General features: G+C 39.3%; 1 protein-coding gene across 1 annotated transcript in view; it reads left to right on the top strand.

Annotated features, from left to right (window-relative positions):
* map3k5 (mitogen-activated protein kinase kinase kinase 5) overlaps nt 1–15753 on the top strand; it is a 108418-nt gene that overhangs the window by 12980 nt on the left and 79685 nt on the right. Inside the window, exon 2 of the mRNA XM_012875805.3 lies at nt 15438–15577. Coding sequence (XP_012731259.2) covers nt 15438–15577 — 140 coding nt within the window. The remainder of the gene's footprint in view (nt 1–15437; nt 15578–15753) is intronic.

Genomic DNA, 15753 nt, shown 5'->3' with positions numbered 1-15753 from the left:
TATTCTTCCAGAAATAAGCAGACTGTAAAGCTCTAACATGAAATACTGGTTCCAATCCATTTGTGAATTATTTGCCTGGGATCTTTCTGCAAAACCTGGCCAGCCAGATTGATAATGTGTAGCACTCTCCGTTCTGCACATCATGAATCTGGGAAAAGGAGGGACATTCAGCTCAACTTCCTGATCTGATTTGGTGAAGCTAAACCTTTGGCCCGACTACCAAAGGTATGTTTTAGCCAATCACAGTGTCAAATGAAAATGTAAGCAGGTGCCATGAGAAACCACAAGTTTACACTGGTCAAGGTTTTTCTTGCTGTCCTCTTGTGCGTTTGTGAAATACAACTTGCAGGCAAGGTTACTTTCTGCATGGAGTCTTCACGTTCTCCCTGCGCATGCTTGGTTTCTCTCCAGTTACTCCGGCTTCCTCCCACAGTCCAAACACGTGACTGTTAGGGTAACTGGTCTAAATTGTCCTTCAGTTTGGCTGTGTGGGTGGTCCTTATTGTAAATCCCATGTTTTTCTGGCCAAGGTGTCCCCCACCTCTCACCCAATGACCAGATGACCAGATTGGCACCAGTAGAGTTATTTCCCTGCTGTTTATTGAGCGGAAAACTTTTATCTCCACTGCTTTTTAAAAAAAAAAAAAAATTTTTTTATTAAAGTGTGTTTTTACTCTGTTGCTTTATGCAACCATTCCCAGTCAAGGTTGCAAAAGCTTCTTGGCCGAAATAATTGAGATGTAATGAAACAGTGTTTATGAGACACTGTGTCCAATGTGAATTCTGTTTCCCTGAAAACCATGCAGGAAGTACATCCAGTAAGGATGTCAGAGTGACTTGAACAGCAGTGCAGGTTTTTTCCCTCCATGTTTGTTAGGCATGGATGAATTCACCTTCTGTTCTCAGCTATTTTCCCCCTGGGGGCCATGGCATGGCTCTACTGTTTGTTGCTGCTTCACTCATGGACGTTTTACAAAGTGGAGCAGAGGTAAAAAAGGGAACCAGTCTGCCAGGAGAGGATCCCAGCTGATGGGCTGGTCTAATTTCCTGCAACTTGTTTTATTTTGTTTTCTGGGTCAGTTCTTTCCAACACACTTATATCTAAAAATAAAGATTGCGTGAAGTTCTCTGCAGGGCAGGACATACTACTGAATAACGATCGTCTTGAATTCCCCCACATAGTCCTCAGGGAAAACAGATGAATTTGCACAGAGGAATGCTTCACTGGAAATTCTCCAAGAGATTTGTTCCTCCTTCTCTGCGTTTGTTTTATTTCAAGAACCAGTTTTTCTTTCTTGTCTTGTCTTTGCATAATATTTTTGATTTCCAAAATGGTCCGTGTATTGTTAAAGAATAGGGTCAGCTAAAAAGAACAATGACATTTCTTATCCACGTGAGTTATGTGGAGGCCTTCCGGGGAAAACACCCATCCAGTTGTTTTTACCTGAAACACTCTTTGTTTCCTAAATTAAAAATTACCAGAGCAAGCAAAAAGTTAACAGAATTAAGCTAAAGCCAAAATCAACACATATTTTAAGTTTGCCTCCTAAGGCAAGGAGCTCAAGGTAGCTTGCAACAGTGTCTCCTGCCAAATAAGAAACCTTTGAGAGCATAATGTTTCAAATCTGCACCATATTTCCTTGAACTGCAGCCGCAGGAATAATTGCTGCATATTTCAGCACGGTAAAGGTATGCCGTCATCGCTGGACGTGTTAAAAGGGCACCTGCTGGATCTGTATTGTAAATAAATGCTTTGTAATCAATGTTTTGCATAAAAATAAACTAGGCAGTGCTTATTTTCATTCCCAAGTTGCAAAAGAAACTAAAAGCGTCACATTATACAGCGTCTTGCAAAAGTATTTGAACCCTTTGAACTTTTTTTCATTTTCTCACAACCAAAAACTTTTTTTTTTTTTTATGGGATTTTATATGTAATAGTCCAACACAAAGTCTTGTATAATAGTAAAGTGGAATGTCTTAGAGGTTTAATTATATTAGTGAATAAATGTTATAATTAAGACCAAGCAACACAGCAGGTCAGGGGTTTCATTGCAGAGAAGACCAAAACAGAGAACGGCTATAAAAATAAATATGAGTATTAAATATCACGTGGAGGACTGCTTGATCCATCTGGGAATGAAAAGTTCGGCAGAACCCACCATGCTGGGAAAGGAGAACATGAAACCATGGAAGCAGCCAGGAGGCCCAGGTAGCCCTGAAGAGCCGCGATAATGCACAGCTTGGATGGGACAGGATAACTAAACCTCCTGCAGTCCACAAATCTGACCTGAAAGCCTTTGCTGAGGAAAATCCTTAGGAAGTACCGTCTGCGGTTTGTGGAGACACAGCCAGGACGCTCTGATCAGACGAAACCAAACGTGAGGTTTTTGCCCTAAACACTATATATGATGCAAACAACAACACCAGACAAGTACAGCATCCCCACAAGGAGTCATGATGGTGGCAACATTATTCTTTCTAATGCTTTTCTGCAGCACAGACAGGGAAGCTGGTCAACAATGAATATAGACGAATGCATGAAAACCTGTTAGACTCTAATAGACAATACTGGGAGGGTGGCTTACTTTTCCATGGTACAAAGCCCCTAAACACACAGGAAGAGCAACAAAGGAATGGTTTATATTGTAGCGCGTTCATGTATTAGAAGTGATCTAGCCAATCTGACTGAGCTGGAGCAATTCTGCAAAGAAGCAGCAGCAGAAATGTGGTTTATTACACGTGTTAAGCTGGTGGAGACGTCCAGAAGAATAGCGGCTGTAATTGCAGCATATGGTGGTTTGCACATAGTACAGACACGGGGGAGATTTAGGTTATTTGTAATATCTATCTACCCTTCTACTGCACTACAACATTCCACTTTTTGTTCCAGGGTGTGAATACTTTTGCAAGACTCTGTATAATGTTCACTACCGTTTCTATGAAAAGTCGGCAGAAAAGTTTTGCACAATGATGCAAGTTTTAAAGGAACAAAGCAAACTCTTATCTCTTTTGTCTTTTGTACAAAGCAGGAGGTTTCTGTGTCGTATTTACTCATAGAGTAAAAACAAGCACAGTTTTTATGCAAAACATTGAATATGAAGAATATATTTACAGTACAAATCCAGCATGTGCTTTTTTTAAAAAAAAAAAAAGCTTCCAGATGTGGTGTCATACCTTTTTAACGTTCTGAAACGTGCAGAAATACTCTCGCCATGAACGCCGCTGTTTCTGGAAGTTTGGCGAACACTTGGAACGTTTAAAGTGCTCTGGCAGGTTCCTTTTTTGGGAAAGAGACATTCACTGCTGTGGGAAATGATTTCAAGGGGAGCCCGGGGACAGTAATTCCTCCCTTACTTCTCGTCTCTGTGCGGGCTGAGCTCCTGGGAAAAGCCAGCGCTGCACTCGGCTCCGCTAACACAAGCCTCGTTCACTCCCTCTCCATTAGCGATAAGGGAAAAATCACACACTGATGGCTTCGCTCACATCGTTTACAGCAGTTTCCGCACTGGGTCTCCATGGTTACAACATCTTGTTATGTAATTGATTGTAACGAGGGCTTTATTTCCCTTCTGTACCTCTCGTACTTGAGTCAAACCGAGGACCTCCCTGTCAAAAAAAAAAAAAAAAAAGCAGGCCCACACATCTGGCCCTTGAGAGAACAATGTAAACACTGCAGAGGCTAATCTATTTGAACGGGTTTTTAGCAGCATGTATTGACATTTTCATGAACATAAAGGGTTATTAGGGTGCGATAAGGGCACATAGCAACACATGAAATGGTTTTATACCCCACTTTCCTACCAAATGAAGCAGGTTTTATTATTGCAGCTAATAGTGTGCATTTAGAAAGGCCGGCCGTTTGGAGCGATGCTTTCCTGGGAGCTCAACAGCACTACAACCACAGTAATGATCTAGTGCAGAGCTGTGCATGGTGAGGTCCCCTGCTCGGTTGTTCAGATCAGGACATCTTACCTTTGCTTACCTCATTTATCATCTGATTTATTATCTGATTTAAAAAAAGAAATGAAATCAGCAGAAACTTGCTCTGTGCTCGGAGAAGTAGATGCTGAAGGGTTTCAGCATCAATTGTCATCTTGTTTGTTTTTGACTGAGTTTCTGATGTTCTGTTACGGATTATTTTTATTATTATTATTGTTCGAGGGGGTTTATTGGTTATATGAGGCAACTGTCCATTGTGGGAATCTGACTTCTCTTAACATGCATCGTCTCCGCTTGTCTTCATGATTTACTTGAGCCAATTTAGCTACAATGATGAACTTTTGCTAAGAGGCAACAAAACTATAATTTCAAATGTGTTTGTGACACAGTTCACATAGTTCCAATGAGAAAGATTTCTCCCATTATATAGAGCCTTGATTTAGTATTTATAACAATCCCTAAGTTCCTATTTAATGTGGGCCCCATGCCTGGTACATGCTGATTTTCTCTGTGCATCCTTACCCATATTACCCAATAATAATCAATGCATTGTTATTCTAGCTGTTTTAGGAATGATTACTTCATTTGTGTATTCTGTTTTGTGTAAACTAACGAAACCAGGTACCACGCTATTTTTGCTGATGTTATCATACTATGAGAATGTAATACCGGTCTGTTCCTATTTGCCACAAACTGATCCGGGAACAGGGTAGTAAGAAACTGTGCTGGTTAATGCCTAAGGCTATGTGTGCACAATAACCCATAAGTAACACCCATAAGTAACTCTTTTAGCCTTAATCCTCTTGAAAAACTGATTTACTTATCCGATTTAAAAAGACACGACACAAAAAAAGCAGAGAGGAAGTGGTTGCGGTTTTACTTTTTCACTTTATTTTAGACTGAGACACAACTCGGCAAACTAAGGGAAGATAAGTGTATTTTATCTTCTCTTTAAATAGATTTAAAAAGCTGCAGGTCTGTAAGTTTACAGCAAAGATCCATGTTAAGAAGAAAACATTAGGTTTCAGGCATGTGGTAAAACAAGCGAAACAGGTTTACCGCTGTAGGAGAGGGACTGGCAACCTGTGCTTTACTAACAGATGAACCTTTGGAAACTTCAAGCAGCACATGCTGTCATCTGATGGCAGAAAACCAGACTGATCTCTAAATACTTGCTCTCTGCTTAAAAGCACCAGGAGAAGGAAGGGTTGTCCAATATTTCTGGAATAGCCATCTGCACAAACTTAAAACATGGGGTGGCGAGATGCTGTATTACTACCAATTAAATGAGATAATAAAGTCTGTTGCCTTCTTAATGAGGGCTGTGTAACATTATTGGTTCTTATTATGATGATATTGATTGCCATTAACCAACATTTCCCCCATTCTTCTTTTTTTTTCTACCATCCTGATGTATGGACTCTTTTCTGTGAACTGCAGCATCTTTGAACCAAGATCAACATCAGGTGTGGCTATGAAGTGTTGGCCCAGTATATTATTAGCATGCAGTGTGTGAAAGCCTGGCCCCTTAAATGCATTTGTAATACATCATGCATCGATATTAGAATAATTTTTCAGACTTTATTGCTCAAAAAAAGTTGGGACATCTTCATAAACGCCAGTGTGGAAGATGTCAGAAGGCTCTGCGCTTGTGTCATTTACGTATCTGGGTAACGTCGAATTGCAGAAGGTGACCAAACACAAATTTGATCGGTTTTCATTTTGATGTTGTGTGACCAGAATTTAAATCATCACGTCTGAATCTGATGTCAAAGCCGTCTCTCTGTTGCAGAAAAGGAGGTTATCCTCCTTTCCAGGGAAAAGAATGACTCAATTGTGGGAGGAAAGATTAAGTAACCCATTCTCTTCCTCACTGCTGACAGGGAACTTTAAACTTTTAAAGCGTAATACTTTAACACACACATGCATATCCTATATGCATTTGAGAAGGGAACAATTGCACACTACATTCAAGGAGCTTACATATTTGGTGATATAATACAAGCTGCTGCTGTGGGAGCAGTAGATCCTATTTATTCTTTACTCTTGTTATTATTAATGGTCCTGCTAACAGGAGTAGTTGTAGTATTAATATTACTGTTAGTACTATTGCTTTAGTATTTCCTCAGCTGATAAGTATTTAAAATATTCTAAATTACCAATTGGATCAACGTTCCAAACATCCCCCAATGACATCCGCCATGACCATAATTATAAACCAAAGTAGACAAAATATAGATATATTTTAATCTTTTTAATGAACAGATTTTCTAATTGCAATATTTTCAAAGAGTTTGATGCCTTTGTATTTTTGCCACGAGTACAAGTGATTCAGCCTCTTGATGTAGATGCACCTTCCTTTTTAAGGGCTTAACAAGAGCTGGGAGATGTTTTCAAAAACATGAAGGAGATTTTGGCTTTCCAGCTTGTCTTTATGTTCCTTTGAAAGCATCGATGAGGCTCAAAACGAAACCTCTTATATTAAGGTGCATCAGATGGGGTTTAGCAACTGCACAAATCCACAAGCAGGCATTTTGCTTTTCCTACAGCCTTTTTCTAAATTGTTCATGTTCTCTATGTAACAGATATGGATCTTTAATTCAGTCATATGATAAATTGATCAAGCATTTAAAATCATTAATTGACACACAGCTCGTTAATGGAATATATATATATATATAAGTATCTATTTGGGAGGTCTCTGGTATCAAGTAGATTCTGTTTTGGTTGGATTGAGCCTTTAAAGAGCTAGTGGACTTTTCAGAGAATCTCAGACTAATGGTTGATGGAGCTAAAAGTCCCCGGAGTGGTCTAAAATAAATCCATCTGTCTCTCCTCCCTTTCTCAGCTGCTCGCTGCACTTTGCCTTTTCTACATTTTCTCCCTTCGGATGCATCCCAAGGGAAATGTCTTGCAGTGAGCCATCCTGGTGTTGTGAAATTACTGAAATATTTACCCCTGCTTTTCTGTTTTGGACGCACTGATCTTACTGGTTTTTAAGGCGACAGCTATGACTGCAGCGTCAGCTGAGAGGAGCACATGTGGTCTGTTCAAAGGCGGTGTCGAGTTACTCCGCTGATGGCTTTATGCAGCCCCCTTTCAGCATTATGTTGGTGGCTCGGATGTTTTACTGGTATGCATTCAGCTCTGCTGTTGCACTGGTAGGCAATCACGGCATCCGACTGCTCCCCATGAATAATTAGAGGCTGTGCAACCAAATCACAGCCCTGTATGTGAGATTTTCAGTTTCTGCTCGGTTCCTCTCCTTGTGGATGGTGAAAGGCTGAATATAATGGGAATCTGATGATGGAGGGGGGGGGGGGTGAAAACTTGTGCAATTGTCCTCAGGGGTTCAACATGTCTAAGGTGGTTTTAGTCAAACCTCTCAGGATCTTTCTATAAAAAAACATTTAGAAAGGCTAGATCCATGCAATGTTTTGCATTGCGTCTGATTTAGTTTGTTCTTCGATTTTATGATTTAAATGTAAAGGTTTTTTTTTTTTTTTTTTTGATAGATCACAGTCCATGTAACTGCATATGAAGATACAAGAAAATAATGTTGATTGCTCCTGTTGAATTAATTGATTGATTATTGATTAAGCATTAGCATATCAACTTTTAAACTTTTCACATGCCTGGCATATTATGCACCCCTTTAGTTTTAGTATATATTTTTAGTAATGTTACATTTGCCTTGTTTTAGGAACCCATGAAAAAGGTGATTCATTGCCCATAACATCCCGTTTGCCCCCATCCCACTATTGTGTACTTGCTATGGTTGTTGTAATATTAGCATTTTTAAAGCCAAGGAAAATACGCAACACTTGATATATTTTCCCTAACAGAGGTCAGGGAAAAATATATCATTAAGTTTGCCAATATTTTTGTTCGATGTCTTGCCGTAGCATTTAAAGTGCCGCCCTCTTTTTCGAAGTGTTAATGTTGATAGATGCATTTCTTCTTGATTCACCTCATTGTTTTTTGTTTTTTTGTTTTTTAAAAAGGTTACCTAACAATGTAAACAAGGATCTGGTCCCTTGCAAATGTATTTAACAACATCCCATCTCAAATTCTGCGTTTTGGCTAGCTCTGAATCATGGTGCCTCTGGAGATCAACTAGAGATGCCAGGTTGGGTTGTTGGTTTCCAGGAGTTCTGACTCACTGATTCGACTTTCTGGTCAACTTTTATGAGTCAATGAGTTCAATTTTCCTTCATTTTGCATTCTAGCCCATCATGTATGTTAATATTACAGTCATTACATCCTTCCAACCAATCACAACGCAGACCCAGGAACACTCTGCCCCCAAGCTCCGCCCCCTTCAAAGAGTTCAGAGAGCACGCTTTCTTTTTCATATTTTAAAATCTTGTAGTTTTGGTAAAAACTTGGTTGAATAAAGTTGATTCAGTGTTTGTGTGTCTGTATCTAAAAATAGGTCATTAAACAACAGCATAAAATGGCCAGGGCTGCACTTAAAATATATATTATGAATCTGTTGATAATTATCGATATCGATCAGTATGATTTCTATTTCATCGATATGCTCCAAGCATATATGCAGATAACATGAGGTTATGCCATCTGGCCTGTCGTTTGTAGTTGACCTTTACTGACCTTTTTAATTTCCTCATAAACATCAGAGTGTCTATCTTTAAATGCTTCATCATGTTTGGTGCAGTACCGCTGCATATGAGACCTTCTCAATATCCTTTAGCTTTTCCTGCATCATAGGCAAAATTCCTCCAAACAAGGCTTTCTCTTTTGTGTTTTCCTTATTGTCTAAAAAGGCTTGCAAATGAAAGCTTCTCTCTCCCTTAAGTGTAAACAGTGGCACTTGCTCATTTTTATTCTTTTTATTTGTCCTCCTGAAAATATGTTCCGTTGCACAGGACCGTTCCAAATTAAATTATCTCATAGTCATTGCAGCATTTCCTTTTTTTTTTTTTGTTTGTGTGTGTCAAAATACAGCCAAATTCTATCATAGTGTTGCTGTTTCAATTGGTTGTTTGCAACCCCCCTTCAGATGTAATATTGATGGGGTTAGCTGCCAGCATAGAAGCCAGACAAGCTCATATTTTATTCAGCAGGCTACCTGTGCTGCTTGTCGGCATTCAGACGCACCTTGTCTGCATAAGACAGTTTGGGAGACAAGATGTTCAGGATTATTGAGCTTTTAGGCAAGAGGGGAACGTGAAACGCAGCATTTTTGATGCAATCCTGTCTCCAGCTCTGATTGTGACTTTGTCATCGCTTTGCAACACACGTCTAGGATTAAAAAGAGGTTGTTAATCATTGATTGTTCCCAGAGAGGATTATGGGTCTGCCTTTAATCAGAGAGTGGGCATCCTGATACGGAGATATGGGTTATCATTCAAAGAAAACACAACCCTCTTGATATTCCACATCACTGCACTGAACCACTGATCTTAAAAGTCTTTTTTTATGCGGTCCTCTGCCCACTTAGCAGCTAATGAAAATAGAAAGTGGGGGCTGAGTGTTTTTTGCTTTCTTAAGCTTGGGAGAAACACAATGTTGATGATGAGGAACTGATCGTCTGAGGCCTACAGCAAGGACCAGCTTCCTGCTTGAATTTGCATGTCCTGATTAAGTTCATGAAGCTGCATGGGCCCTCGTCACTTTTCAAAGCTTTCTGGTGGTTTCAACCTCTGTATGTTTGTCAGCTGGAGCAAATTAGATCATCATCATAAAAAGCATTGGTTAGAGTAAATTGATCGACCTTTTTACCTCGCCAATCATGTATTTGCACACTTGGAAGAAGCGCATTAGGTTTCATTTTGAATTCTTGTTTTAAACCACCTGTCCAATTAGACCTAAAATGGCTCTCCTGTTAGCTTGTTTGGTCTCTAGTGATGAAGAAGAAGAAACTCATCAGGGAGAGAGGTTCAAAGCAGGGTTAGGTTAGCTACCAAGGCACGATGTCAGGTGGAAAACTAATATTACACTGAGAGTGACACAAGTATACCGAGCTTTAGGGTCTACCGTACGTTATTCCTGTCCACTGCAGCAGAAAACCAGCATGAAGTGCTGCTAAACGTGTGCTACAGGCATCCGGGACCAGGATACCGATAAAGCAACTAGAGCGTAAACTGTGGTATAAGCTGTGAAAGTTGAGAAGTGCCTCTATCTATCTATCTATATATATAACAGAGGTTTACCAATGGGGTTTTCATAAATTAAGAAGTTACCAGTGAATTTGCCTACAACAAGAATGGAGAAAAGGTAAACTTGACAAGGAGTAGCGATGACAGTGGTGAATGTTTTAATGGATAACGAGTAACAAGACAGACAGCAGCATAGTAAATACCGTCCAGTTAATGGAGTAGGGTTTTTGAAGCTGACCTGTGGATCATGTCGTCATATTAACTCGTGTCGTTTTGACCACAAGGTGTTTCACAGAATGTGCGAAGGAGGACTTTGGTACGTTAAAGAAAACCAGTTTAGGTATTCCACCTTTTCGTCACTAGAGTCCGTGAAGCTGGTCAGAGTCTTTGTGAAGGTAAAAGCAGTTAGATACAGGGCAATTCTGGAAAGGAAAAAAATGGTTTAGATTTAGCATATTCACGTGTTAGGACGGCCCATTTACAGTCCAAACCTAAATCCATTTGACAATCTGTGGCCAGACTTGTTTATTGATGTTAAGCTGCGTTGCAAAGAGGAATGAGCGAAACTTTCGGCCCCTAGACGTGCAAAGCCGGCGGAGAAATAGCCGAGAAGACCTGCTGGGTGCAAATTCATGCCAGACTTCTCAGATGTCTATTTGCAGAAACGTTTGAAAGCTCTCATTTCTACATCACGGTAAAGTGTGGGAAGGTTTTGAGTTTCTGTGACATCAACTCACGAGTGATGGATGAAACACAGTTTAGCGAAAACTACTACGAAACAGCAACTTTTATCAGCAAGCGTACAAACGCTAGATCATTTCCTGCTATGTTTATGCTGGGTTTTTCCGTCTTTATTGATGCACGGCTGTGAATCCAGTCACATCCAAACATGCAATAAGATGCAGTTTTCTGGCAAAGCTTGTTCCTCCGAGTGTCTGTCGTCTGGATGCGTTTCCCTGCAGCCTGAGCTGGGGGACACCGCCGCACAACTTTCACAGTCTTCACAGATTTGCAGAAAGACTTGGAGTTCACGCCAACAGACTGGTTTCAGCAGATTTGTTTTTCGACGGCTGAAGGACCCGGGATCACGCAGTTAACACCTGAACCCGCCGAGGGATCACAGGGAAGCAGGATTTGTCAAACCCACTGATCGCGTCAAGCTCTGGTGGAAAAGCCTCCCTGAGGGCGACAGTTTAAAGGGTGAACAAACATACCAGAGAGTGGCACTGAGAGAAGATATTCTCACAGTTCGGATGGGTTTATATTCTTTCCACTCCCCTTGAAAGGAAAGAGATGCGATACAAAACATCCTACTACTGAATTTTCTAAATCATTTTTTTTTTCGGATTGTTTGATGTAGATTAAACACATTTTTTTACTATCCTTTGAGGTGTTTAGTGTGTTTTTTTTTATATATATATTTAATGTTGGCTTTATTCTAATATATATATATATATATATATATATATATATATATAGTGGATTGCACAAAAACAAAAATTTATTTATAATAAACATCTGAATTCCATTTGGACAATATTTTATCCATACTTTTTAATTATTTAAAGCTAAATCCTTTAGAAAAAACTGGCTCGATTACCTGTTTTTATTATTATTTTATCAAAATAATATAACTGAATGTTTATATTTATTTATGTATGTGTATGTTTACAGGTGTAAGTGTAGAATGTGTTTTATATTTGTCATATTTCATGCACGCATGAGGGTACATATGTACATTAATATGTGTATATGTTGTATATGTATTTGTATATGTGTTTGGGTATTTTCTTTTTCTTTCAATTATTTATTGTATTCTCTGTATATATTTTTTCAGGACCCCAGGAAGAATAGCTGCAGCATAACTGTAGCTAATGGGGATCCTTTTAATAAAACTAAAAAACTATTACATAAATCACTATAACTGTTGAGTTTGATGCTATTTTGACCTTCACATTTGAAAATGTTTAATGTTTTGTTTTTATATTATGAATACCCTCATTATTTATTTTAGACATACACATGAGTGCCTTCCCTTGTTTTCCTTATGTGCTCAAAATGAGACTGCAACGTCATTAATTATAGTTGATATCTTGTGTTATTCCCACTGCTCTGTGTTTATAATCCTGATGTTGTGTATATATTTACAAATCAACGCTTGATTGACTGAGATTGAAGCTGCGTCGGGTCCGTTCCCCTCGCAGCCTCTCGTATTAAGAGATTTCCCCCGACTGGTGCAGACTGATGCAGTCGTTTACTGACGGCGAAATGGGTGTAAAATGGTGAAAAACACTGTGTGATGTGTTCCCGTTGTTTTTACTTTACAAGCAGAGCTGTAGAAGTCCAGAGCTGGCCGAAGCTTTCCGCTGCTCCTTAAAAAAACACGGGTGGCGTATTGATAGCAGAAAAAACATGGAGGAACTCCTGTTGTGTCCCCAAGCTGAAAGCTTTATGCTATTTTCCTACATTTCTATTGTGGTCCAACTTAAAGTGACCCATGGGATGCAGGAGAGAAGACCTGCAGGGCCTGATAACCTCGGCTCTTCAGCTCGGTGGGAGGACTTTGTTGACAGAATGAGGTGGAGAGTCGGAAACTGGCTCCTCCGACTTTCCAGGAGCACAACCATTGTGTGCGTTTTGCTTTCCTTGATGTCAGTTTTTCAAAATGTTCCCGGTGACGTCATCCACCGCCCTACTTTATGGACGCAACTAAAGACCACCAGGCTTGTCTTACAAAATAAGTGTTTAAAACATCATGTTTTCACAGTTTTGATAACAAGAAAATAACTAAGGACTTTTTCCTGCTTTGTTTACATTTCATTTGTTTTACTTTTAAATCAGCACCTTATACTGTATTTCAAATCTACGGTAAATTACAAGCTGTATTCTTGCACTAATGCCCTTGCACAATCAATTCCTGCACACATAAATGGTTTTAAAAATACTCACCTGTACACTGTGACTTCTCTTGCATTGTCTACATTTAAATTGCTCACTTTTAAATCACAGCTGCACCTCATACTGTAAATTCAATTCTTCTGCAATTTTACAAGCTGTATGCAACGAAATTTCGTTCTGTACGCACTCTGTCATACAAAATGACAAATAAAGTTGTCTAAGTTTAAGTCTAAAAGAGTTGTGTGTGCTCTGATTTTAAAAGTTAATAAACGCACTCGTATTCATCCAGTGTTTTTTTTTTTTTTTTGTGTTTTTTTTCTAGAAGAAACCACTTTACTTGCAATGAATATGATTTTTTTTTTTTTTTTTTTTTTTTTTTCCCCAAGAGCGGGAACTGTCCGTCCTTTTACCAGAATCCTGCTGGTATGACTGACATGTGGTAATAATTACTCCTGGTGACCTATTGATCCTGTTCCTGTGGTCCAGCTGGTAGTGAGTGCTCCTAGATTCGCTGAGAGTGTCAAAACAACAAGTCTAGCCAGATCACGATCCGATAACAAACTGTTCGTTGCTGACTTGCAGTTTTAACCAGACAGCTCAGTTGAAGACAATTCACGATAATTGACAATTCATGGTATTCAAACTGGAAGAGCAGGAAGAAAATCAGAAATTTGGAATATGGAAAATAAGCCAGTATTGTTTGACAGACTTGGATCTGATTTTTAATTCTTCATCTTGGCCTCACCGGTTCACCTAATAGGTTTTTAATCTGACAGGAAGGGTCAGGGGCACCTTTTAGTTTGGGAGATCCATCTGTAGCTTTCCCTTAGCCAGCTGAGTGGTCTGAATTCCTCACATTTAAGGCGGTAGCAACACGTCTTGGTAATCTGTGGAAGAAAAAAAAAAAAAAGAAAAAAAAAAGGGATCCTTACCGAGCCAAAATGGAGGGTACCAGTGGGCGCACGCTTTTGGTTAATTTAGGAACGTCATTGACCAGCATTACTTCAGCTCTGTGGTGGGACTTGTTCCTTTATGGTGAAGATATTGCACCATGGGATGTTTTTATTATTATTATTATTATTATTATTATTATTATTATTATTATTTACTTTACTAGACATGCTGCAGTTGGGTTTCCTCTTATCATTGTTTCCTAAATGTAAAGACATTTAGTCTCAAAACAAACAGTTGATGATTTATTGTTAGACAAGAAAATCCACATATTTTGGAAACATTAATTGTCACATTCTTTTCATCTCACCTTTGGGTAAAACCAGTCGAGTTCTTGTTTCAAACACTATGAGCTTAGCTTGTTAAAGCCTTTTACAACAAAGTGAAAGGCCTGTTTCCGCTTTTAGAGTAAGAGATGTCCGGACCGGCTCTGGAGCTGCACGTAGCTCTTTTGCTCCACCTCTTCATTAGCTTTTAATAACTTTGGCCAAAAAATGCTAAAGAATTTAGCAACATTTTAAAATGAGTAATTTTTTTTAAAAATGCTAGCTTTAGCTGCTTTCCTAGCTGTTTTCTTGCAATATATGCAAAGCATTTCTGCAAAGATTTTCTGCATTATTTTTATCAAGTCATTTTTTTTGTCTTTTGATTGCAAACTAGGTGCTTTTTATATATAATTCTCTATTAAAAATGAACGTTCTATTGTGTTTATTCCTGTTGTGTAAATTTACTTCATTTTAACCCCTAAATACAAAAGAAAATTTGTTTTAATTTGAAAAATATAGACAAATCTCCTATAGTAGACATTGTACAAATGAGCTGATTTGTTTCATGTTGCTTTTGTGGCTCTAAACAAATTGTGTTTGACTGAACTGGGACCATTAAAAAAGTGGCTCTTAGAGTCGTAAAGGTTGTTGACCCGTGTCCTAGCGGCATTTTGTTAAAGAGGCTGATTACCCAGCAGGTCAATATGACTGCGAGCGTAACCACGAGCAGAAGAATGAAAACAATAAGACGCTTGTTTCTAAGAGAAGCTGTGCAAAGACGCTTTATTAAAAGAAAATGTTGCTCTCAGGTCAACCGGAAGAAAAAAACTGATTTGTATTCCCAGTGAGAAATCTATTTAATTAAAATAGGTTTTATATCCAGTGGGTTGCCAATAAACTTAACACTATTGAGCAGGGAACCCCAAAATAGTACGAGTGTATGCGGGGTGAAGGTTGTTACGACTTATTTTAGACAATCCCAGACTCAGTAAACACATTAAAGCCTTAAATCCTAACAACCAAAACCTTGTAGAAAGCAAAAGATGGTCTGTAGGGTAGCACTCCCATTGTGACAGCAATGTTTCACTGCACCATATATCTGGTAAATCCAAACCTGCTGATCATTTAATACAATTTATGTTGTGTAGATTCTCTACATGAAGATAAACTTGTCCCCAAGCTGATCAATATTGGTACTACAGTGCATTAGAAAACGACGTTGACTCCTAACGTGCCACCCGGACCTGTTTTTCGTCATCAGACATAGCTGTGGTGGAGATGACGGATGCTTTCCGCCAGCCCTCGCTCTTCTACCACCTGGGAGTCAGAGAGAGCTTCAGCATGGCCAACAACATCATCCTGTACTGCGACACTAACTCGGAGTCTCTCCAGTCTCTGCAGGTGAGCCGTCACGGGACCCGCGGCGGGCCTGCATCGTTCCGCTGGCGATTTTTAAAAACTATGTTTGGGTTGAGGCGGGAGGTTGACAGAAATGTCGCCAATGGCACCAAATCACACATATATGGTGGTATGATGTTTACGTGACGCAGGAAGCTTCACAGATAAACGGTGATTTA

This window comes from Fundulus heteroclitus, chromosome 15, assembly GCF_011125445.2.
Source record: "Fundulus heteroclitus isolate FHET01 chromosome 15, MU-UCD_Fhet_4.1, whole genome shotgun sequence".
Classification (NCBI taxonomy): domain Eukaryota; kingdom Metazoa; phylum Chordata; class Actinopteri; order Cyprinodontiformes; family Fundulidae; genus Fundulus; species Fundulus heteroclitus.
This window is presented reverse-complemented; position numbering and strand designations above follow the sequence as displayed.